This window comes from Nothobranchius furzeri, chromosome 1 (assembly GCF_043380555.1).
Source record: "Nothobranchius furzeri strain GRZ-AD chromosome 1, NfurGRZ-RIMD1, whole genome shotgun sequence".
Taxonomy (NCBI): Eukaryota; Metazoa; Chordata; class Actinopteri; order Cyprinodontiformes; family Nothobranchiidae; genus Nothobranchius; species Nothobranchius furzeri.
The window spans coordinates 45,333,794-45,359,884 of NC_091741.1; the positions used below are offsets into that span (position 1 = coordinate 45,333,794).

The 26,091-nt window shown below is 42.4% G+C and overlaps 1 protein-coding gene across 2 annotated transcripts; it reads right to left on the reverse strand.

Annotated features, from left to right (window-relative positions):
- Positions 1 to 1,223: 1,223 nt before the first annotated feature.
- On the reverse strand, positions 1,224 to 25,569 carry hgfa (hepatocyte growth factor a). 2 transcript variants are annotated; one of them, XM_015959704.3, is made up of 18 exons: positions 25,391 to 25,569; positions 19,719 to 19,884; positions 19,468 to 19,580; positions 18,785 to 18,899; positions 11,700 to 11,842; positions 11,432 to 11,552; positions 11,182 to 11,300; positions 9,580 to 9,751; positions 9,277 to 9,410; positions 6,517 to 6,610; positions 5,284 to 5,423; positions 4,608 to 4,640; positions 4,245 to 4,353; positions 4,065 to 4,139; positions 3,650 to 3,787; positions 2,637 to 2,743; positions 2,407 to 2,540; positions 1,224 to 1,602 (listed from the first exon to the last, which is right to left on the reverse strand). In XM_015959704.3, the coding sequence occupies exons 1-18, from the start codon at positions 25,452 to 25,454 to the stop codon at positions 1,426 to 1,428; spliced, it is 2,154 nt and encodes a 717-aa protein (XP_015815190.1). In that variant the 5' UTR covers positions 25,455 to 25,569; the 3' UTR covers positions 1,224 to 1,425. The 2 variants fall into 2 exon arrangements, with proteins under 2 accessions (XP_015815190.1, XP_015815181.1); XM_015959695.3 differs by having other exon boundaries at positions 9,277 to 9,428.
- Positions 25,570 to 26,091: the final 522 nt, after the last annotated feature.

Genomic DNA, 26,091 nt, shown 5'->3' on the forward strand with positions numbered 1-26,091 from the left:
TAGCTTCATGCAAAATAATACTGAAAAATAATAATAATAAAACAATAAAAAATTTGAAATGTCTAAATCTTCTGGGTCCAAACTCAGTTATAGTGAATTAAGGGGAAATGGGAAACTGTTGGGATGGAATTATGGGTCCCTGTTCTGGGCTAGACCAGTGGCCCCGCATGGATCTTCATCAGTTAAAAAGCTAAGAGTTCCCAAATGACTTTGTTCTGGAAAAACACAAAATTCCAAACGGTTTCTCTTCTATAGAATTTGTGTAACTTGCAGATGGAGATGTTTAGTTAACTTCACATTTTAATAGAGCTGCACAATAAATCAAAAGTGTTTCTCTACATCACAAAGGATTGCATTCAACAGTATGATAATTGCATGTTTTCTTTACATTGTGCAACCTCATGTCTTCCCTAACATCCCAACTTCAACAAATGTTTGGGAAAGTTTGTCCCTGGTTAGAAACTGCAGGCCTTCACATAACCTTATGGTTCATTTTTGACCACATTTCTCCAGCTAAGTTAAAACAATAAATAAAAAATACTAACAGCTACCAATATTATTTTAAATATTCCAAATAATCGGAAGCACAAAGGAGCTTTACAAAATGAACCAACAATCTTCCAGATCTATAAGACCCATAAACCTTTATACCACAGCACAAACATAATAAATCTGCAGCTTTGTACTTACACACTAACTGTTCATGTAAAAAAAAGGAATCAAATATTCTACTGACCACACACGGCCCGCCAGGGGCCACAGTTCCCTCCAAACTGGAGACCAAACAGCCATGTTATATTTGGCATGGCTTCTCTCTCTCTCTCTCTCTCTCATGCTACAAATATTAGCATAAGATCTGGAGCAGTTTGCTTAGTCCTGCTTAGTCGGTCCTACTACTGTCAAATCTTTTTAACATTACAGCAACTAATAGTTGTGATGTTTGTAAAGTATCGTAAAACCAGAGTGGAACTCTATATGAATTTGTCGCTTCTATTTAAAAAAAAAAAGGTAAAAAGACACAATTTGTAGTCCAGCTAAACAAATTCCAAAGAAGAAAGGAAATCCCATTCAACAAGGAATACCGTGGGTAGTAGCCTGGTTGGAACTGGGTTCAAGTACAATCCAGGAGATCATTCTCATTCACCAACGTCTTTCTCATTGTCTGCATTTATGTGGCTTCAGAAACTCTGAACATGTCAAAATACTTCAGTTCGACATCCATGTGCCCAAGACTTTGGTCGTAGAAATCCTACTGATGCAAAATAAACAGATCTTCTCATTTCTAAAGCAATAAGATTCCATTTGGTACACCAGTCTCCAGTTACAAGTCACAAAAAAAAAGGGCAATTTTCCAATTGATTAGCTCCCTTTGGGAAGATCTTGGTAGTCTTTTTGCCGTATATTTGGCCCGTTGTGGTCCAAACGTTAGTTCCTTTCCTCTGTAGGGTAAAGCTTAAATACTTTGTAAATCCACTCCGAGTAGAAAGCAACATTGACGAATAGGGCGGGCTGCGATGAGGCACATTTTGTCCTTTGGATGCTCACACCAACAATAACTTTGCGCTCATGCTCCTGGCAAACCAATGGGCCACCATAGTCTCTCTGTAAGAAAGTTAGGAGTTAGTATAACAGAAAGTGATGCACAAATCTGAAAATGGGTCAACATAAATACCACTATTATAGTCGATAATCAATATTTATCAGTATCACACTGTAAAAGCGACCGCACCACCTAAGTTGCTTCTCTGCTTCAGTTAAACAGCCCCATGATCTTGCATTACCATCACTGATGAGATACCGCTCGCTTCCGCCAAAACACGAACACAAACAACAGCAAGACGAAAATAAACATTAATTATTAACACGGGCCCAGTTTTACCTTTTGGACAAATAGGATATTAAAAAATGACTTTGCACCGACCATTACCAATGCTGATGCAGATATAATCGGGCATTAGGGGTGCGAATCTCACAACAACTCATGACTCAATCTGATTCTCGGGGAGAAGATTCGATTCAGAACTGATTCTTGATGGAAATCTCTTCACAGATTCCAGGATAAACTACTTTCCTCTGTTCCCAGGTGCCTGTGATGAAGGAGTGAGTTGCTCTGGAAGCGATGGAACGCATCAGCATGGAAACTGACGACTGAAACGGTACGAGCAGCGAATAAGCTAGAAATCGCCTTCTCAAGTAACAAAACGTGGACGTTTTGGATCGATTCAGAATCTTTATAAATAAGAATCTCGATTCAGACATGAATCAATTTTTTCCAGCACCTGTATCATGCATCCCTATTAATAAAGTCTCAGTCTGATCAAACCTCTAAATCTCTTCATTCTGGGTTTAAAGTTGGGATAAAATCATTTCTGAACATTAATAACAGAAACATCGGATTCTGCTTACATCACACACTCCTTCACCAACTTTTCCGCCGGCACATATCCTGCTTTCCCCGGCATCGCCTTTGATTTGTGAGCACATGTCATTGTTGACCATCGGCATGGTGACCGAGTGCAGAACTTCATCCTGACCTGTATCTGCACAGAAATGATAAACATCACAGGAATCCTTTAGACCTGATGAACAGGTAAGAGGAACAGTGTTTCCGGTATGTGGGTGAAAAAAAAAGGTACTTTTGGTTTCTCCCCATCCGTACACGGTGCAGTTGGTGCCTTCGGCGATGTGACACTCTTTTACTGGAAGGTGAATTGTGGAGGCACCCTCTGACACAGGAGCGGGGCTGGGGTACACAAAGGAATCATTTATAGGAAAGAAATTGTCTCTTCTACTGATACCAAAATATAAAATCTAAAGTTAGGAGATAAAATACAAATATTTCACGCATACAGAAGCCCAAACACAGGTCAAAAGAAGTTTATTCGAGTATCAGCTCAGTTCCACTGAAGGGTTTGGGATGGTTCAGGGCAGGTCACCCATTTTTCTGCCCCCATTGTAAAACCGGCCCATATAGCCACCCCAGACCACTCCCTTTGTGAACCCTTCTGTTGCAGCCCATAGCTAAATGGAGTGGTACAGCTGGGGTGGCGAGACAACACAGTCCACGGATGGGGGACAGAAATACGTCACCACTTGCAACAAGCAAAACAAACCCCAGACTTTAGTTTGTATTTTCATTAGGGTTGTATGTTTACGGATGTGAGAAAGTGCAAGCAAACAACGGCAAGGTCGAGTCAGCTGCAGAGCTCCATACATTCCTCACCACCATCATGAGTCTAAACTCAGGACAAGTTAAACGGATCGGTAAGGAATGAACGCGCTGCACGCCATTTATGACCAATGACCTCCAAACCGAGGCAGCGAGGCGCAGCGACCATGATTCGCTTGTCGAGCCCGTTGGTAAGCATTTCTTTTTTTCTTTAGCTCTGCAGACCATTCTTTGCATCACAAATATACTGAATAGTTGCACAACTTATTTATGAAATGGCACAACAAACATAACGGTTTAACCCTACCAGCCAAGTGAGAGACCAAACTGCGATTGCTCTCCTGAAATTTGCAGACCCATACCAGTCCACACCAGCAACCAATGGCCCGCCCCATCCCAAACCCCGCAGTGGAACCAAGCTGTTACAGCATCACTGGTTTGTTCAACAACAAAAACTGAAACACCAAGTAGGGTACTTACTTCTCTAGTTTCAACATAACCAGATTGGATCCTTCCGGGCCACAGATCAGGCGGGAAATTCGTAGTCTTGGGCGCCCAGAGGACTCATTAAGATGTTGCAGACCCACCTGGACACTATAGTCTTTCAGCTCTGGAACGCTGGCAACCAGGAGCGGCAGGAAATGTAAACTTTGTATTTCAAAGTTGTATTTTACTTTTGCAAATTAGGAAACCATTTTTTCCCCCCTATTTATTCTAAAGATGTTCCTGGTTCACATGCAGATAGTTGTTATTGGTCAGAGGATATGTGGAAGCCAAGCTTGTTTGAATAATATCATGCAGAAAAAAAATAAAACGAGCCACGAAGACATGCAACAAGAATTCACACATGCTTCAGATGAGCATCTACAAGAAGGACCAGATGGTGGATCATTACCAGGATGTAAAGCACTGTTGATCCGTCAGAACCCAGTCCTCTCTGATCAGTGAGCCGCCACACAAATGAACCTTCCTAAGAAAATTTGAGACTGTAAATTCACTCGCTGCCAAGCTGGGTATAAATTAGATAAAGAGCTTGTTGTAACAAAAAAAAAAAAAGCACAAGGAAGTGACTTACTCTCTTTGGATGCTTACAACCCAGCTGCCATCTGTAGCTCGTACTTCATGTCCTCCGACTATTCTGGTGTTTATGTGCACAAAGCATGAGATCTTGGGCCTGGTTGGATCTAAACAAGCAGATATTTCAGAAACGCATGTATGGCTGATGCATTTTTGCATTTAAATAGGAAAATGTTAACTGTAACTTCAAAAGTCAACCATAAAATAGGATTTGTTTAGCCAGATTAAAGGCAACAGAAGGATCTGATATAAAGAGTTAAAAGGAAAGGGGAGGAGATCAGAGATAGGGCCAAAACAAGGTGGAGGAGGAGGAGGAGGATCGGCCTGGCAAAAGGCAGATTGATTGAAAAAGGATACTTACTGTTCGGTTGTGGGGGCGTTGTTGCAGATTCACCTGATAAAAGTAAAGAAAAGCACAACAGTGAGGAGAGACAGAGAAGGGATTGACACACAAAGCCCAGAATCTCAGAACAACACAGATTATTTAGGAGTTTTAAATGACTTTGTGTCTGAAATTGTTGTTAGAGGCTTTGACAGATGACAATGCAGACGAGTCTGCTCAAGACACAGAAAACCTAATGGTGGACATGTTTTAGATTATGCAGCCGTTCATAAAGAGGCTCTCCAGTGTCCTGAAACCAGCCACGGAAAATGTCGGACCCAGCAGAGTCTGAAGACGTTTTCCCCGGCTGTGGAGTTTTGCATCTGTTTGCTGTTTGAGCATTGTGCATCCTCTGCCAGTTGAACCAAACCGCAGCTAACAGATCACACAAGCCACCAATCAAGATGCAGCGTGGAACTGTTATTGTTGTTCGTTGAGGTCGTCAAAAAGCTGTAAAGCTAGATTGTTTTACTGCTGTACCAAACACCGTCAACATACTCAAGTCGGTCTCATCTCAAACTGCGTGAATCGCCCGCGAAATAAAAACAACTTCCAGTCATCTATATTTGTCAGCAAACCAAGTTCAGTGTGCAAACATCTGAGACGTTTCATTCCAGGGATGGATTTAAAAGGGAAAGTTGTGTTAGTCACTCACATTGCTTGAGTTTGCAGTAGTCCCACACCAAGCGGTTATTTGGACTCGTGTAACACCAGGGGCCGTGTTTGTCTCGATCCGGGTTCCGGCAGTAGTTCCTCTCCAGCCCTACGTGGGATACTGTGGAGTGAGAATCCCCACTGTAAAACACACACATACAAATTCTCATATTCTATTTGTTATCTTGTGCACAGTTTATTAGAACTTAAACCGGGTCACGTCTCCTAAAGATTAACACATTCCCATACTAAAAACAACCAAAGCATGTGTATAGTGTGCATCAAGTTGTGCACGCACCGCTGTGCACACACAGCACCTTCGAGCTCTAAGTAATGATAATATATGTGGAAAGTCTGGCTTTCCTATGGTGCAATGAATCCTCTCCACTAGCTGCACAGAGCACTCAGAAGAAAACTCGGAGTTTTCAGAAGAGTGCTCAAGGGAGTATGAAAGTATGCCGTCTAAGCATTCGGCAGGGCCCAGACCAGCAGGAGCCACATCCTCTATGGTTATTTGGCTGTGCTCTCAATTGGTTGGAATTCACATCTAATCATGTGTCCTTTAGCATCTTGGCTGCAGAAGAATTAAAGGCAATCTCCTCAAATATCCAAAATATCCCCGAAAAGTAATTACAAGCACAGGGTTTGGACACACAGGCGCAAAAATAACGCCAGAGAGGGGGCAACAATTTGTCAGGGGGTGAAGATAATTCCACCTCCCAGGAGAATGTTGAACAAGCTGTAGCTCTCAGTGGTTTTTCCTGGGATGACCCTTAACCTTGAGAAGGGTAGACTTGCTGGCTGCGCTCAATGCGAGGGAGCTGATTGGCTTTGATCTGCTCTCCTCAGAAAGCACTTCCTGGGGTCAGGGGTCGGCTCTGGAACATGTCCATCTGTCTGTGCCATTCTGGCTTTTAAAATTCTTGTAAATTAAATAAATCCAGCAGCTTGAATTCAGCATGACGCGATGGCTTTGGAGTGGGCAACTTGTCTGCTAGGGGGCGGGTCAGTCAGAGAACACCCAGGGGTTTCCTCTTGTCAGTTAGCTGAATAATAATTGGACTTGGTATTGACCCATGAGGAACCTCTGATTTCCTTTCACTGCTTGTTTTCACAGCTTAGCTTCACCAATGTGAAAGTGATTTTCAAAAAAACAATGGGAGCCTATTGGTCGGTGTTTATCCACACCTAAAAAAAAAAAAAACTCAAAGAGTGTTTTAGTGCATTTCGTTACCTGTTTATGTGATGTGTCCAGTTTGCACAGGGAATCCCGGATCGAGTTATGGATAAAGCGCCCCGGTACGTCTCTCCATTGTCTTCATAACACTCTGGGAAAGAGAGAGACGTTATTTTAGGAGAATTGTTAAGAATTCCAAGAAGCAGCGCCAACAACAACTGAGCCTAGCAGCTTCTCAAACACCTGAAGGCCTTCGGTGAGGCGGGGTGCTTAGAAACACATAATCATGCACTTGCAGAGAGGAACCAAGGAATGCGATTGTGTATTTTTCCTTGCGGTTTGGAACGGCCGTGTTGATGACAACGTGTCCAACTGGTTCGGGAATATAAAAGAACATTTCAACTTCAATCCCTTTGTCGTGAAGCTGCATCAGCAGAAGGCATGTAGTAAATGACATGTGTGGTCTACAGAACTGTAAAGCTGAGGGACATGGGAATTGACAGCGCGCGTTGTTGCCAAAGTCTGCTGTTTTTGTTCCTCGGTGGAGTGGAATTCATTGGGCAGCATGCTGCCAAGTGGTTTGGTCCTGGGAGTGCGATACAGAAAATGTCTGCATAATTCCCATGTGCAGACGGGACATGTTTCTGCAAGCATCTGCAGTTTGGCATTTGATTCGTGCTTTTCAAGAAATATTTCTAAACAATTTTCAATATGCCTGCTTGTTGTTGGAAGCGTAGGATGTAGGAAAAAGGTCTGCTCGAGAAATGGTCACATTTGAGACGATTGTGTTCAAGAGTTGGAGGAGAAATCAATGAAAAGGTAACTAAATCTATATCAGTAATGCATTTTTCATTTAGGTTTAACATCGTAAGAAAACGAATATGCTGCAAATCTGCATCTAATAATATCTAATAATCTCCATGCTCACATTAAACATTTCCTCATGGAAGTTTTTTTTTTTAGGCTGATTGGTTGGTGCCCCCCCCCCCCCCCCCCCCCCCCCCCAGGCACTTGGTGCCCTATGCATGGTGCGTGATGAGCGGCACCGACTGCAACATCACTACACAGCCCACCCCCCAAAAGAAAGGTCACCACCTGGATTTAACTAAGCAAATAGGTATGAAGCTCCTATTGGATAATGACTGCATGGGCGATTATCTTTCAGCTGCAGCAAGTTATTTAACCCAACTGGTGCAATGAGTTGCTTCTCATTTCTTAAACAACCATGTGGAACGACACATCTGGTGGTCGTGGAAAAAAATGTTACTCTAAGGGTCAGATCATTGACATCAAGCAGAGAAAACATCTAAGGAGATTGCAAAAACTAACTAACTAACCAACTAAAACTTTATTTATATAGCGCCTACAAATGGCCCAAGGACCAAACAAAGCGCTGCACAGCAGAAATAAACATTTAAAAAAATAAAAACACATAAAATCATTTAAAAACCAACAAAAACATGCAGATAAAATCTAGGCGGGGCAGCAAAAAGTGCAAAGCCATCAGTTAACGGGACTCTTCTTGAATAAAAGCTAAAGAATAAAAGTGAGTTTTCAGCTGGCTCTTAAACTTGCCGAGCGTGGTGGCCTGTTTAACACATGTAGGTAGCTCATTCCAGAGCCTCGGCCCCAGCACCGAGGAAGCACGACCCCCTCGGGATTGTAGTCTGTGTTTAGGAACGACCAACAGTCCTTGTTGCGCTGACCGAAGGTTCATTGCGGGAACATAAGGATGGATCAGATCCGCCAGATAACGTGGAGCCAACTCGTTTAAAAACAAACACCAGAACTTTAAACGAAATTCTAAAAGAGACTGGAAGCCAGTGTAGGGATGCCAAGACGGGCGTGATGTTTGACCGCAAAAACGAATAAAACTGGGTTAAGAACTGTCCAACACATTAATAAAAACTGGTCTGATGAGTCCAGATGGACCCTGTTCCAGTGTGATGGTGCATCAGGGTAAGAAGAGAGGCAGAGGAAGTGATGCACCCATCATGCCTAGTGTCTACTGTGCAAGCCTGTGGGGGCAGGGCTATGATCTGGGCTTGCTGCTGTTGGTCAGGTCTAGGTTCAGCAACAGGATGTGCTCCAAGAAAGAGGTCAGCTGACTACCTGAATATACTGAATGACCAGTTTATTCCATCTTCCTTGATGGCACGAGCTTATTCCAAGATGACAATGCCGGGATTCATCGGGCTCAGATAGTGAAAGAGTGGTTCAGAGTCCAGACCTTAACCCCAGAGAGAATCTTTGGGATGTGCTGGAGAAGGCTTTGTGCAGCGGTCAGACTCTACCATCGTCAATGCAAGATCTGACAAACCCTGCCACCTGAAGCAATGTCATCACATTGCAGAAGCGTATTGAAACGGCGCATGTGTGCTGTAATCAAAGCTAAAGGTGGTCCAACCAAATCCTTCTTCTGGTTGCGACTTTTTGTTTAGGCCGGCAGTGTTCATAGGAAAGCAGGTCGGAGACACCTCAAGCTGCTCCTTGTCAACAGCACGGTGAAAGCTGATTTGAATTCTAGAACCCCCTTTAACCCAAAGACTACACCTCTGACCCTAATCCAACAGGAGACCAGAATAATCTTAGAACTAAAGCTACAGTAAACTTCTACTAAACTAAACTTTCTAATTTAAGCTGCTTTGCAGCGAGGTCACATCGTGAGAGGTTTCAGTACTTTAGTTTTATTTATTGTTTTCAACACGGATAAAATGTTATTCGTTTTACTTGATTTCCATTTAGGTCCATTAGCTTCATGTTTATGCAGACAAGTAAATAAAAATGCATCTGCAAAGCAGAAAGAAAGCCGTTTACCAATCTTTTGCGTTGCTTCGGCATCACATCTAGGAATGTGCGTGCACTTGGCTCTCCTCTGATTAGGGTCCGTAGTGAAGCACCACGGGTAATCTGCATCATCCGGGTTGCGGCAATAATTCTCCCTGAGGTCTCTAGAACACACACACGAGCTACAACTTAAATGATGATGCTGACGACTGTTGTGTTTACAGCGGAGCCGTTTGACTTCATCACCCTCTTCGGGGCTTTTCAACCGTAAAACAAACAAATGAACGACTTCCTCGTCTTGACGCCAGCGGCCACAAAACAAACATCACTCACTTGCATTTGAAGTTCTGAGGAAGAAAAGAGTGGTTGTGGGGGAACTGGGAGTCCCAGCGCTGACACGTCACGCCCTCTGGGGTGACATTCATGGTTCCTCTGTAATTCGTTCCCTCCCCCTGGACGCAGGACGTGGTCGTGTTGACATCGGCGTCCTCGCTGGGGTCCGAGTCTACGGAGGGCAGAGACTGCTGTGAGTAGGAGCATGAGAAGAAGAGGTCGCCAGCAGAAACCGAATGCAGGAATGAGGGAGGGAGGGGAGGGAGATGTTAATCCCCAGAAGAATGTGTCATGTTTAACCTACAGACAGATGATCAGAAACAGTAGCCCCCCCCCACTGTAAAAAATAACTCTGTGTACTTATAACACACATTCCTGAACTCAGGCTTTTCCACAACAATAAATGACTTAGCTGGCTTTCATGTCTCCAAAAAATCCTTCAAACGGAGAAAAGGGCTAAAGGATGAAATTCACGCTCGGTTTATGTTTTGCACATCAGTGACTTCATCCACCATCAACGAGCTTTTCAAACATTATCAGATGCTCTCCGACGGTGCCCAGGGAGGAGCAGCTTCTTCCCTCCGGATCTCTTGTCTTTGTTTCTTTAGCCTTTGACAAATGAGATGGGAGAAGATGGAGGAGGAAAGGGAATGTTTTGAGGTAGAAACATTCAAAAAAAAAAAGTAGATGAGTGGAAGAAGAGAGAGATTCCTTGGCTTGATGTAACGCATGCCAGTGTCGGTGTGCGCGCCGCGGAGTACAGGTCAGTGGTTTTAATCTTTCAGAGGGCAGGCAGTGAGGGATGCTCACATCTGGACAAATGCAGAACGTCCACCTTTGCTGTAAATCACACGCTGTACAGTAAAACTGCATGTGTGTGTGCGCGCGCGTGTGTGTGTGTGTACCGGACTATATCAATGCACTGTGACAAAGTAATGAACAAATGTTCCTATGCTCTAAAGTCTTTTCAAACCGAGTCTGAAATCATCTGGAGAAACATGTTATCTACGGCTCCAATCAGACCGACCTGTGGTTGCAGAAAATGGCTCGCTGCCCTAAAAACCCTCATGCCTTTAACGTTAGGTAGACGCCGAGTGTCGGCGAGGGCCACAGCATATGAATCAAATCATTTTCATGTCCATCACACCATTCGCTGACCTCCTGAGCTGCTCGGAGGAAGCATCTGCAGTCATTTCCCTCCTCGCACGTCGATTTATCTCTATATCTTACGTCTGTTATTTCAAACACAGCCTTCAGTGCCTGAGTGAAGCATTGCGCTATAGTCGTCTCCACTGTTATCCTCCACTTTAAAGCCTCGAGTGGTCTCCAAACACTATCAGAAGTCTGATGATCCACTTCACAAACAGCCTACTGGCCTTTCCTCGCTGAAGCAGAAGAAGCCAAACACCACATGAAACAAACAAAGACTTATGAGACTCCACAGGGGAGATGATGGGGGCTTTTTCCAGAAACCCCCCCAAAAGTCACTGAGGATTGAAAGGACAACTTGTTGGTGTTTTCGAACCAACACCCTCAAGGCTAAATCCTGAAACAGATTCCCAATGGTGTGGCACAAAGTTGTTTGTTCAGTTTCCTCCGTACCGCACACAGAGATGTTGCAGTACTCCCACGGACTTTTGGGATCCATGGTGAAGCACCAGGGTCGAAGGCGGTTGTCTGGGTTGCGACAATAGTTGTCCTTCAAGCCTTTATCCCGATATCTGTAGCGACGGATAGACCACAGACAAATAAAGGAACACGGGAGAGATGTAAGTCTTAAAAACTGGTGTTCTACCAGTTTTTTTAAGCTATCTGTTCCACGAGAAAAGTCTCACTGTGGTTTTCAGCTCACCTTTTGGGTTGGAAGTCGTGTCTGTGAGGCTTCTGCGAGTCCCACCTCTGACACTCCTTTCCGCTCTCCGTGTGGTCCACTTTGCCCCGATAACCCTCTCCGTTACATGTCACACAGACTTCTGTCAACAAAGGAACAACATTTTCATTCTTCTGTCATTCTCTAGAGAAGGCAAACAAAAATAAACCACACAAGACAGCAATGAAACCCACGAGCACTTATCACTTTTTGCTTTATTTAATTCGCCCACAAGGATGCTTTGCCTCACCCTGTGAACACTGCGGTATGCCACACTCCTCGGCTCGCACATTGGGGTCTGTGGTGTAACACCACGGACCGCCGGGATCGTCGTTGGGATTCCGACAGAAGTTCTCCCTCAGGTCTTGAGTCGGGTACCGATCTGGATAAAACCTGACAGGGCGGAGCGGGCAGCGTGTTACTTGATACCACAGAGCTGTTTAAATAAATTTACAGAACGGCTTGTGCACTTGGCCACCTGGTTCCGTACTGACAGTCGCCATAGCAACCCAAATAAGTGAATCTGAATTAAGATATGAGCTTTGCTTTGGTTTAAATCCCTGGAATGAGCTCATGTGGCGACCGTATGCAAACTAAGCCATTGATACGTCTCCTCTCACCAGAATTGCTTGATCAAATTCCTAATTCAACACCAGCCAGAGTGTGAATCAACCCGAGCGTCACAGCACAGTAACCACCAACAGCACAGAACTAGGATATGGGCCACTTGGAGCAAACCACGCAGCTCGTTTGTTGGCAGCCTTGGAACCCATTTAAACCCAATCCTTCTCTGTCAACCGCTCCACCGCATTAGTGCAACCCCCCCCAAACCAAACGGTTAGAAAGCTGGTCCAAGCAAATGTGGTGTAACAAAGAGGATCAGCAAGGGATCCCCATGTTAAATGGACAGTGTGTGAAATTCATCTTGTGTCGAGGCAGGATGATGAAAACCTGGCACGTCAGCACCTCCTGATCCACTCCGAACCGCAAGACGGTGACAGATGATAGAAGAAGGAGCTGAACGCTAGTTTTATCAAAGAAGAAACAAATGACTGAATTAGGCGGCGGCAAAACTGTGAGCGATTTGTCTCCTTTTCCGCTGATGGTATTGAGAAAAAGCACACACATAATAAAAAGAACCATCCTGTCTTTAGTAATAAGCCTGAATGCTTTACCACAGCCTCATGGGGGAGTCTCTGATCCCCTCCCAGCGCCTGCAGGTCTTTTACAAGCCTTTTACAATAATGCACAACATTTTTCATTCCAGTGTTGGAGGCGATTTCAGTTATTTAACCAAGTCTATAAAAAAAAGAGAGTGCAAAAAGAAATAAAGACCTTCCAACCATACGGTCATACCTATATGTCAAAACCCAACAGATCCAACAGCAACGTTTCTTTTATGAATGCAGCTAAAACACAACATTTGTTCCAAAGCAGCTTTCTGCCCCGGGCCAAAGACCACGTCTGCCGTGTGTAACTCAAACTCAATAGACTTCAATATTCTTAATCTATAAATGGAATTACAAGTTTCCTCACTTTGCAGGAGGAGGTTGCATGTGAGAGTGAGACGGCTGCAGCATGGGAGCAGGTTTGCTGTAATGATGTTGTGCTAACAGATGTTGGCCAGTTTTTCTTCTCCTAGCCAGAGTCAGCTCCCATCGGAGCGAAGGCAGACACCGTGCCGACTGCTGGATTTTTGGACACCACTGAGGGTGAACTCTAGGCCTGAAGTAAGTGCTGCATAATGTGTGACACTGCCTGCACCTGGTGGATGAAACATCACGCTTGAATGCTGAAGAGGTGAAGCAGAAATGAGTGTCGGAATCGAGGTTAGTTTAAAGAGCAAGTCACCCCCAAATCAACATTTTTTTTCTGATAAACTATATAAATGCGTGTCTAATCGTGCTGCAGACACGTGTAGTCAATAGTTTAGCACTTTAGTGCATTTTAGTTAAAATTTAAAATTTCTGCCTGAAACTGGCAGTGTTGTGCCGTTGTCAGGTAAAAAGTCTTCACTGCATTCGAATTTAAATCTGCCACCGCTATTGGCTAAGAGGTATGCTATGATGTAAACTGGTACATTATGATGTCACATTGTCGTGAGTGTGTGTATTTGTTAGTGGCTCCACCCTCTCGGTCTGCTAGGCAACAGCATTTGTTGCATTGTTCAAACGTGAAGTGGGAGTGGAGTTCGCTTCTTGTAAGGGGTGACTTGCTCTTTAAAGACGTACATGCTCGTCGTCGTTTCGGGGGCTTGTTTTTGCCGAAACTTCCCCTACTGTGCATTACTGTTTGTCCATTTCAGCTGCTGATTTTATATTATTTATTGTTTTACCGGTTTAGTTGAGAATATATTTCAACACAATATGAGGACTAAAATGAGCTTCAAAGGTGCTGAACTGTTGTTTGAAGCTACAATGGCAAATTTGGAAAACAAATAATCTTAAAACGTTTTTTTCAAGCCCCTCTACTGCCAAGCCACCACACTCCCCTGGGTCCTCCACTCATCACTCACTCACGTATTTTGCAACAGAACTCCACTAGTGTGAGAGGTTCTCTGCTCAATATCAGAGAAGGAGAAACAGCCAGCTGCTACCACTTCAACTTTAGGACAAACTACTAGAGTCCCAAAAAGAAAAGCACCATCTGAAGCCGTAGACAACAAGAGACGCTTGGACCTAGAAAATAGCAACAGGTGTTTAGCGCCATCTCGTATCGCAGGTTCCCGGTTCTGGCAGAAGTATCTCAGGGAAGGTACCTGAGGGAGGGGTAAGTGCTCCATGACCGTTTGAGTTTAGCCAACAGCAACACGACTCTACCACCGGCTCTATTTGCTATGTGAGGTTGAGGTTTCATCGCCACAAATATCACAAGCCTGGAGGAGTTCTGCTGTGTGGTGGAGTTGCCAATGCTGGCGGTTAGCTTCTACTTGCTAAGACGTTCTCCGCTGTTTCCTGGACGCTAGTGTGACAGTGTGACATAGACCTACCAGACTTTTCTAATCCTAGAACTTCACAGTCTATTTTCTGTCAGAAGCTAATGCAGGAGATAGGCGTAGGAGACTATTTTCATGTTCAGGCTGCATGAAAAACTCAGTGTGACCGATTATAATCAGAAACAACAATTAAAAAATGTGTTTTCAGTGTTCCCCACCTTTAACATGAGAAAGATGTGCAGCTTAAAATTATCAAATTAAAATTAAAAATAAGAAATAGAGGGTAGAATCAATTGTTTTGCTTTCCGTCCTGAGCTGGACGTCACTTCTTTTGGCGACTTGAACCCACAAACGGAAACAACAGGTGGAAGTCCTGGAAGGAAACCTCCAGAGAAATCCCTCCCACCCCGACGAAGATCGGTCAAGCATGAAAATAATAGTTAACTGGATCTCAAATGGCTCATTACGGGACTAATTCTCACACAGCGGTCCGCTCAAATCTTAGGTAACCCCGTCTTTATCTCGCTTCATTTCCACTCACCCTTTAAAAGTTCAAAGATGTTGACAGGTTGTGCTGATTGAAGTCCCTTCTTCATTTGCTAAGAGGTTTGGGACCATGCGTCAAATAAACGATGACAAAGGATTGCTAACCACTGCTTCTGGGAAGTTCTGACAGGTTTGGGGCAGCGCCAGAGAGGAAAGGACCGATGCTGCAGTCTGTTTTAATTGTAAAGGATCACCGAACCTGTATTTTCTCTGTGTGCTTGCGACTCTGTAAACCCAGCTGGACATCAGACAAAACATGACTTCAGTCTATAAATCTTTGCACCTTCTTTATTTCCTTTCTACTTTTTCACTCAGCGCCTCCTCAAACTCTCCCCACTCCCCTCTCTGCCACAGTTAAAACATCTCGTAACTAATGAGCACCTCTAATGAGGAGCTGGCAGCAATCCACCTCACTGATCTCTTGCCTTAATTTTAGCTGAGCAAAAACATCTTTGGGATACACCTGATGGCCTCTGGTACAGGGGGAAAAACCATCAGGGAGGACATCCCTGCATGTGTTGAAAGAAATCTGACTTAACTCTGGATAAACGTTCAACTGTCTCTGAGCCTCCACCTTCCCTTAACCCCCGAGGTGGAAGGGGATGAACTGAGCAACAATAAATCAAACGCTGAGGTCTGTTCAGTATCAGACACAGAGGAAAAGAGAAGGAGAATCCTGGAAATGAAAAAAAGAGGCGAAAGACTAAAGAAGATGTGAACTTTGATGGGTTTGAATGTGGAGGAATTCGGCGAGAGGAAGTGGACGATTATTGCAATCTGTTAGCGTTAGGGCTGCTCAGTTGATCGAATTTTAATCCCAATTACGATCGGAGTTTTGAACGATGATAAAACAAAACAAGCTGATTATTTGCTCCTCCCACTTGCGCTGCCCTGAGTTGCAAATGAAGCGCTTCTCCCAGTGTTGCCAACTTGGCGACTTTGACGCTATTTCTAGCAGCTTTTCAGACCCCCTTCTTGACTTTTTAAGTCTTAAAAGTACCTAGCGAACACCTCAGAAACATCTCTGGTAACCCTTAGCTACTTTCCGGATAACTGTTGTTGACATTTCCTGCAGGTTAGCTAAACACTCCGCCTGCGCTCTGGACCGTTCTTCAGGAAAGGGAATGATGCAGTGATGTGTCAGTCGCTAAAGAAACGGCTCTGAGAGCCGGCTCCCTGTTGGATTAGCCAGAGTGAGTGACACACACCTTACCTGCGGGCTCCTGAGCAGTAGCGGTTTTACCATTAGGCATAGGTAGGCGGCCGCCTGGGGCCCCTTGTGTTGGGGGCCCCCTAGCCCTGACCACCGGCACCCCTCTGTTAATGCCACAATATTCTTATTACCAACCTGTCGCCGCAGATGGGATTGGAGTCATGCTTCTCGTTACCATAATTCCTGAACCGTTCAAGATATTATTAAAATTCCAAAAGTGCTGAAAAGATTACGAATGGGGCTTTTTGTGCATATACAATACATTACGGTAGCCACCGGGATTCCCTGTCTTGAACGCAACGAATCACAACACAGATTCAGAGACGTGCCGAGTTTGTCATCCAAAATGCTCCGTTTTATAACTTTTGAATGGCTGATCAGATTCAAAAAATTCCAACGGTTCCTAAAAGTACATAAAGGCAGCTTTCCAACGATCTATAGCATGAAGCAATCAGAGTTAGGGAAAATATCGCTACGAGGAGAAATCCTGCTGTACAGCCTGATTGAAACAGAGCGCAGCGCTGCGGTGAAAGCGGATAACGGAACGGGGAAGCTAATCAGCATAAAAACCAGCATGAAATTATGGAAATGCCTCAAAGAAAATCAACACGATCTGTTAGGTGTCCCAGAAGACTTATATCTGAAGACAGTGACCATGAAGAAGGACAGATCTCCAGTGAACCAGGGTATGAATGTTTGTTCAGTCTTTACTTTTTATTTTTACAACCCTCAACTACTTGCTAATTGTAAGATTCAGCTTCATTCCAGCATCATTTATCTTTTTACAATAAATAATTATATTTGCTAAAACAAAAATTTTTGGTATATCAGTGCACGGTGTGCCAGAGAAGCACCCCATGTCAGTGTGAGGTGTGCAGAGTGGGACTCTGCCTGCAGCTGGAGAGAAACTGCTTCAAGGCCTACCACATCAAATAAAAACGTCTGAAAGTTTACAAAAATAAATGGTCTTAAAAACAGCTAAAAAAGATACCAAGGTTCACACTTTTTTTAAGAATAGATGCATTACAGTTCAAAGTTTAAATTGGTCATTCCAAATTGTTTGCCCAAGTCATTTTGAAGTTCCTGTTCAATAATAAATGCAAAAAATTCAAATCCGTTTTTTTGCTTTTTTCACTTTTAAGCTGATTTTTTAAAGGTTTTTATAGAAATAAATTCTAAATACAAACGATACACTGAAAGCTGAGGTCGTTCTGAAAGAGTTATACACACTTTGCACTTTTTATTACAATTCTACAGCCATAAGATTTAAAAAATACCAGGTGGCCCTGTTATAATTATGGTCATAAGAGGGTTATTAAGATGGCGATGCACAAATAGGAAGTGATTGGTAGTCACTCCACTCCAATCCAGTTGGTGGCGGTAATGCACCAAACTGTTGTTTGCCAAGTGCCATTAGAGCACAAATAATAAGAAGGAGAGGCGGGAGCATTTGTAACAAACTCAAAGCGATAGTCAAAACATTAAGCATGACATGGAGTTATCCTAGTGGCTCCAATTAGAGAAAGAAGCTGCAAGCTTCGTAAAAGCTTTTATTTTCACTTCTGAAAATGACGTCGTTTCTCGATGTAAACATCAAAATGAAGCAGAAAGGAAAGACAATGGAAAATGTTTAAAGAGAAGAAAACATTGACTAAAATGGAAAATAGAAAAAAAAAACCTAAGGCTAAAGCACAGGAGCCCTGACAGGAAAAAGAAAGCAGAGCAAATATTGAAAGCGCTCAAAGGGAGGGAAATACAGGAAACAAGAGGAGGACTAATAAAAAGGGAAGAAAAAAAAACTCGTGTCAGAAGAGGGGAGAGTTTCGCAAATCAAGTTAAAGGTAAGATTGTCGTAAATTTAGTGTAAGGGGCCCCATGTCTGTGTTCCCCTTGGGCCCCCAAATTGCTAAATCCGCCTCTGCTCCTGAACCGCTAAGAACAGCTAAATGTGAGCGTGTGGCATACTAAACACACGTGCAGCTTGCCCGATTGCTGTGAGACCGGGTTGGGGGGTGGGGGATGCAGCTGTGGTTGGGACAGTTATTAAATTAACTGATGACCTGTAAATAAATAGTTTATAAATAAGGTAGAAATAGATAAATAAGTTCCTCACGCTAATAAATAATAACTAATCTCTCTGAGGACCTACAGCACCTTGACATGACTAAATATATATTATGCAAAATTTTGTGAACTTCAATTGTGAACTATTTGCATTTATTTGTTATAAACTGTATAATTCTTGCTGTCAGTATTTGCAAGATATTGGTATTTGGGTCTGTACTGGTTAGACTTAAATGAGTTAAACCAAGGTCTATAGCACTTGGGTCATAAACTATGAGCTATAAGTATATTGGTCTTTTTATACTGGGAATCAGCAGTTATTTTAGTGATCATCCTGTTTCTTATTTATTTTTGTCCTGATTGCGCCCTGAGCAATTTTATGACAGAAAACAAATAAAATCAACATTAATTGAAAAATCGTCTTAAATAATCGAGATCTCAATTTCAGTAACAGTAATCGTGATTATTATTTTTGCCATAATCGAGCAGCCTTAGTTAAGTGTCGTAACACACGCGTCTGACGAATAAATGTCTAAATAGGATCTGTACTTGTGGGTGATTTTACAACTGTACTCACGTGTGTTCATTGATGTTATTATCAGACCAAGCTTGGCAAGTGATATTTGACTTTGTCCAAGACCTCCTCCCTCTGTAGTCGTCCTTGGTGCTGGAGATGCACTCCCTTATATAATCTAAGAAAAAGAGAAGACACACACACACACACACACATACACACGCACACACACACCCTTTTTAAAAAAAAGCTGCTCGTGTGTTCTGTGCCAGTTTACACAGCGATTAAAGGCTGCTTTCCCTCTAAATCTTTGAATAAAGTTGCCCAAGTATGGTCAAGACGAGTGTATCGTTCAGTTGCGTTCCAGCTTGCACGTTGCTCCCAAAACAGACAAGAAGTCCCTGAAGTTCATTAAATGTCACGGTGGGGAGCTTTTGTAAATTTTGCAATAAATTCTAAAGTGCTAGATTCCACAGCCCACACTCGAGAAAAGCTCTTGCGCTTTGGCTGTAAACAATGATTTTTTTTTGTTTACTTCAGCCTGCTGTGTGTTTAAGCAGCAACGCTCCTCCATCAGGATGATTAAACAGCAGGGCGCGAGGAGGTTGGGTTCTGTCATTATGTCAACAGAGGGACCAAAGTGCTCAAAAAACCCACGAGCCAACACTCGTGTGCCACTACCAACAGTCTGCCTCCTGTTCTCGTGAGAAAAACACTGAAATGCATGAAGCTCTGATAAGATTTACCTTTTTTCTCGTACAAAGTGAAGTTGATGTTGGCCTGCTTCTGCACACCGTGGGTGAAACGGTCAAAGGGAAGCAAGTGGCATTTCCTGTTGTGCCTTTGAAAGTTGAAAGCCCTGTAGAAACGCACGGGAAGCAGTTGAAAGATGACTAAATGATAAACAACAAAAATATGTAAATACTACGAGGGACACAGAAGGAGTGCGGGGGAACGTGGGCCACGGAGGAACCAGAAGACTTCAAAAGTGACTCACCTACAGTTGAATCTCTTCTTCAGCTTCTTGCACTTCCGGGCGCAGTGTTCCTGCGAGCGGCTCCTCTGCACCAACGGAGTCAGAGGACAGTCTGTGCAAATCATCATGTGGCTCTCGGTCTTTTCATACTTCTGCAAAAACTGACGATGAGGCTTTTGACAGCAGCCTGCAAAATACAGACACATCAGATCTGCATAAGTATACTTGTGAAAAGCTTTCATTTTATTCATGCAACCAAAGCTGAAGCCTCAAAGACATACCTTTAAATACTGATTTACTGTCACCTAACATAAAAAAAAGTAAATAATTAGGCAAATATGTCAAAAAGGATTAGGTAAACCAGCTGTGGAGATTCTTATTTGATGCAGTCAGACTGAGCAGCATTGTTGAAGGTTGAAAGTGTTAAAGTAATAACAATTGTACCCATTGTAAAGCTTCCAGAGTAGCCTCAGTTTGAAGAAATAAAGCTTATGTTTAGGGATGGGTACCTTTGACATTTGAATCAATTCGGTACTAATTCCCAGTAACGGTACTTAACGGTACCAATTTTAGATACTTTTGAGTGCTTAATATTTTAATTTTCTTTTATAATTAAATATATATTTTTTCTCCATTTATAACCATATTTGATAAATATCACGATTAATAACATACAACTGTTTGTATTTTAACATTGTCCTTGTAGTTTTATAAGCTGATAATTAAACTGAAGCAAACATCTTTACTGTGAACTAAATTTACTGTGTATCTTCATTCCTTTTGCCGTCCTTTTTCTTTTGATTTTTCCTGCTGGGAAGTTAGAATTTCCTAAGAGAAAGCGAGAGCACCATTAGCTGATAACAACGGTGGCAATGGAAGCTAATTTATCAAGCTAACGTTATCTTAAACCGTTTATTTAGCTGCTGGAGCAGATTAAATCAATGATGCCTCACACTTAGATCGTTGTCGCTGGTTTCATCTTCACCCAATCACCCGTCGCATTCAGTAAAGTGAAGCCAAACTTTAGCACGCGTTCATGTTCTTCTAGTCTGGAATTCGGAGTTCCGAGGAGAAAGCGAACGCACCATTAGCGAAACGGAAGCTAAAATATCAAGCTAATTATATTTACCTACCGGAGCAGATTAAGATGAGGATGTCTCACTTAGATCGTTGTCACTGGTTTCATCATCACCCAGGTACCCATCACATTTAGTGAAGTAGACCCAAGCTTTAGCGTGCGTTCTTTCTACCATGCTGCTCTGTTTACAACTGGTTCGCAGCGAGCGACGACATAACGCTCTTGCGCATGTGCAGCTGTCTAGACAAGTTCTCGTTATGAAGGACGGGTACCGAAACGAGGCACCGTTTCAAATGACGCGAATCGATGCTCAGTCGGTACTATGGAATTCGGTCGGTAGCTTAAAAAGTACCGAAGTCGGTACCCATCGCTACTTATGTTCCACAGCAACAGTCAACTAAAGGATAATCCAAGTGCTGCCAAGAATAAAGCAGTTTGCTGCCGTCGTAAAGTGGCTCCAACCTCCAGAGCTTCATAGCAGTTCATGCAAAAGTTTGATTAAATGGCAGAAACTTTCACCTGAGGTTGCTAAAATAAGGGTTTGTGATTTGAACACAAAAAAATTATCACATGACTAGGGCTGGGCGATATGGCCTAAAATTAATATAACGATATATTCCGGATTTCACGTCGATAATGATAAAAGGTTGATAACTACAGGAATGTGCAGAGACAAAAATTTTCCACTAGATGGGGCTGTCACGTGTATTATGTTAAATCACATTTTTACGTGACTCAAGGTGGTACAGCTTCTGGAAGGAACATGAACGTTGCCGACCTACACACATCTTTTCATTTTTTATTATCAAATTCATTGACACAGGAAAAATGATCTTTATTAGAGTCAAGTTTTTTTTAATAACGATACATTTTCTATTGATTGCCCAGTCCTACCTGACACGTTTGTTCTCTGCTTTAGTAGATGAGGTTCAGTGTATAGAGTCACACTGTTAAACATTTTTTACTGATTACTCGTAGAATTTTATTACAGTTGAATAATTTTAGTCCACTTCCAGTGAAACATTTGCAAAACCTCCTGGAATCGTATAGCTTGTTTTGCTTTCTCATCAAACCCCCTTTAGGAAATCGCTGTCAAAAGTTATGCTATCCTAATAATGGCTTTGTGCGTTACTGCCCCCTATTGGGCTGGAGGTGAACATGGGGACATTTCATCAAATATTCATGGATTATTCACTTAATCTGTAAAAACACTGATGCACCAATATGAAATTTTTGGGCCGATACTGATATTAATATCACTGTTATGGCCGATAACCGATATTTGCCGATATTGATAAACCGACATTAATGCTTCCAAAATCAGCAGATTTTGTATAGATTGAAAATTATTAAAAGCTGAATTTACATTATGTACACACACCACACACATCTACTGTCACATGACTAAACTAATACAAATCACCCCCCTCACCCTCTTAAACACATAAGCAAATGGAAGCAAGATGGAAAACAATATCGGTTGTTAACTCATTCACTGCCATTGACGACAAAAGTGGTCTTTTTAAATCCAACTGTTCAGTGCCACGGACTAAAGTCGTCATTTGCATTTTTTACTGTGTGGGCATCGGAATGAGCCCCGCACCGTGAGAACAAACACCCCCAGCTCTAAAGCCGATCTTCATCCACGTATGTAACACGTCACGTGACCAGGAAGCAGAAAATCCTTGTGCTAGGAGATCGTTTTGGGCCGCTGCTGTAAAAAAAAGTGAGGCGAGAACCGGAAAAGCTTCTGCCGATCACAATTTGACAACAGATTATGAAAGAACAGATAAAGCTGGAAACACGCGGATACTTCCCGATGTAAGAGGTGAGTCTGCTATTTGTTTAGGTTGTTTTGGCCTTGACATCATCCTAGCGCTCAACGTTCTGTGACTCTTAAAAAAAACATTGCAAAACGCTGAAAAACGCTGACAGTGAAGGGCTTTTCTGATCAGAAAATGGCTGGCAGTTAATGAGTCTGCCCAGTTTTATTTATCGAACCGATACCGATAAGTTAAAAAATGACTAACATCGGCCGATACCGATATTGATGCCGATATATTGTGCATCCCTAAAAAATATCTTGTTTAAAAAGGCTTACAGGGCAGCGTCTAACATTCTAAATCAAATTCTATTCATAGAATTTTTTTTTTGTTCAGATGTTAAAATTTGTAATTAATTTCTTTAGCAAATATCTTAGGAGAGGACACAATGGCAAACACGATGCAGTCCACGGTTGAAATCCTTCCAAAAAAAGCTGCTCCAATCGGGAAAAGAGGACATTTGTGTGTCAGAAAAACAGGAATAAGCCTTGATTAAAATGCCACCCAGCAGTTCTGCTTTAAACCAGAACGCTCGAGTTGTGAGGGCAGCTGAAGGACCAGAGTGAAGTCCATCAGCAGGCTAATATGCTGCAGTGACTCGGCTGGAGACCCTTATGAAAATACATCTCATGTTTTACTGCTTTCAGAAAGAGCCTAAATCAGCTTTTTAAAACTATTTTTCCACATTGTGGCATTTGCGATGCTAGATTCATGTTACTGAAGGCAAATCAAGTCATTCCTAGAGAAGAAAGCTGCATAATAGAGGTATGCCTAACTATCAGGACTTTATTTTTTATTCCAAGAAATCAGAATGACCTTTTTCTACTATGTGGTCGTGTGTCTTGGGAGACGTTTAAAAAAATCAACCAGATTTTCTAATAAATAATCCATTTTATGGGTCTTTTAGTTATTTGAAGGCGACACATGCTAGCATACGGTAGAAATGAGCTGCCAAGCTGTCAGCAGCCCAAAATGGACACATTCTAATTCATTCCTGCATTATTTATAGGGTTTTTTGTCCAGAGCCATTTCTTCAGAAGAAGAACATCAAAAGAAAGAGTTAAGGTCACAAAAAATGTGGCATAATGCTCATGGGATTTCAGCAGGTTCAAAAACAGGACAAAATCATATTTTAAGTCAAACATTAAGGGCTATTCATGCAGTAGGACAGAGCTCCACTGTATCTGTAGGTTTTTAATTCTAAACCAATGGTTTAAAGTTTATAATTAGTTGCAAGTGCAGCATAAATCACCCGGGAATATCATTTGCTCCCGACTCATAACCACATAACCCCCCCTTGTGCCAAGAACCAACCCAAGCCGATGTGTGTACTTAGCATATTGTAAACAGTGGACCGTTTAGAGGCTTGTCGTGGCTGAAAATGGTTTTTGGGGAGGACGTGTTATTAATGTTTAGGCTCCTCTGGACCACATCTGGCAGTTATCACAGTGTTGTTCCAGCCCTGATGTCTGGCCAGGCCGCTCAATTAGATTTCACTTAGTCTCTTCCTCTCCTTGCACTCAGACCCTCGCTATCTCCAAAATATCTCTCAGAATTCGCCCAAGCACAGGACAATGATAAAAGGTGCTCGGGGAGGGAGAGAGCTGAGATTTAATGAGAAGAGGCAGACGTATTAGTTGGAACAGGTTGGGGCTGAGGTTGAAAAATGTAGATGGGGTATAGAGGACCGATGCTCTGACCTCCCCTAGAAAGTTTCTCCTTTTTCCTCCCTTGGGGATGAAATCCGACGACAGTTTGACATGTTTTAGTCATGCGGTTTTGGGTAATAATGTGTCAGCGATCGCCTTAAAAGTATCAGTTAAAAAAAGATTGCATCTACAGGAAAGGCTAAAGTCTGTCTGGGAATTAGGCAGACATTACATCTGCTTCAGGGTGCAAAATGTGCTTGTGTATTGAGCAGCCAGATGTTAACACCCCCTCCCACCACACACACACACACACACACACACACACACACACACACACACACACACACACACACCTCCTGATCTCCTTCTCTGTCTTAATCACACCCCTTTTATCCAACAGGACTTTTTACTATCCCCACCTCTGGTGTGGTCAGAGGTCAGGGTCAGCACCAGCAGAGGTGAGAACTATACCCTGACATGTCAAATGGGTGGACGCGAGCCAAGGTGGCCATCAGATCTCCCAGAACATCTTCTGTTTTCTCTTTTAAATAAAAAATAAAACGGCTGCTGCAGGAATCTTATTTGGATGCATTGTGGGTGTGCTGCCAAATCACAGCAAGCAGGCATCTTCTCTGAAGTTGGTCCAATTCTTGCAGAAGAGGAACGGTCTATGGGATAGTCTTAGGGATAGTCTTACATTATATGAATAAAAAAAGGACAAATGGTGTTTTTATCTGGTTTAGAATGGGATTAATCATTAGAAGATTCAGTTAAATTAAAGTCTAAAGTTAATTAGTTTTACTGTTCAGCGAGATTAGGATTTTTAAAATCAGTTTATCTGAATTTGCTCAAAGCTTTACATGCTTTTTGAAGCGCCTTAATACAATCTGCGAATGTAAACAAAATACATTTTTACATTTTAGCCATACATACTAGTGATTGTGAACAAGTTCATTCAGACAAGAGGGGTAAAGCGTTTTACTCTAGCATTAGAAATCAAAGCACGTGTTTGAAGTATTTTGTGTTTTTATAAAAATAAATCTTATCTCACAATATCTAAAATAAATGTATAGATGATCTAAAAACAAAATAATTCATGCCAAGATTAAACAATGAGAATTGTGCTTAATTTTTTAATCCTACCTGGGTCCACAAGAGTGACAAGAACACACAGCAAAGTTTGGTAAATCCATACGTTTGTCCTCATGGCTGGGTCCAGATAATCTGAGAGCAGGTTTGAATCCGGATTAATTGAGAGACGGACCCGCAGGTTGGTTAAAGTCCAGAGAGAACTAAACAAGACTCGTCTTCTTCACACGGATGCCACTTTCCAAGAAACCACACGCGTCCTCGGTTCAACCCCCTTTTTACCAAAGTTTGTACCCCCCTCAAACGGCGCTTCTCCTCACTGACGTCAAGTTCCGGAAAACAAATCAAACTGTTTCCGGTTTACGATTTCAAAATAAAACTGAAAACAATCGGTGCGGTCGGTTTTCCTGATTTAAAACAAACGAAAAAGAAATAAAATGAAAACAATAAATACGAGAAATGTCACATTTTAACCCTTTGATGTATAATGGTCACTACAGTGGACAGGTACACAAAACTCTTATTTATTTTTTGCTATTAAGCACAGCTGTTGAAGACTATTGCATTTGAGCCCCTCCATTTGGACTTCAGTAGGGCAAGCCAACAGATTTCATGTTCAGAATGCACGCTGTCCACTGAGGTGGACACGTAATAAATTATTTGTAAATTATTAAATGTTTCAAAAAAATGTTTGTTGAAATTTGTTTCATCACACCTAAAGATGAATGAAAAAATTGTTAAAAAAATCATGGTTG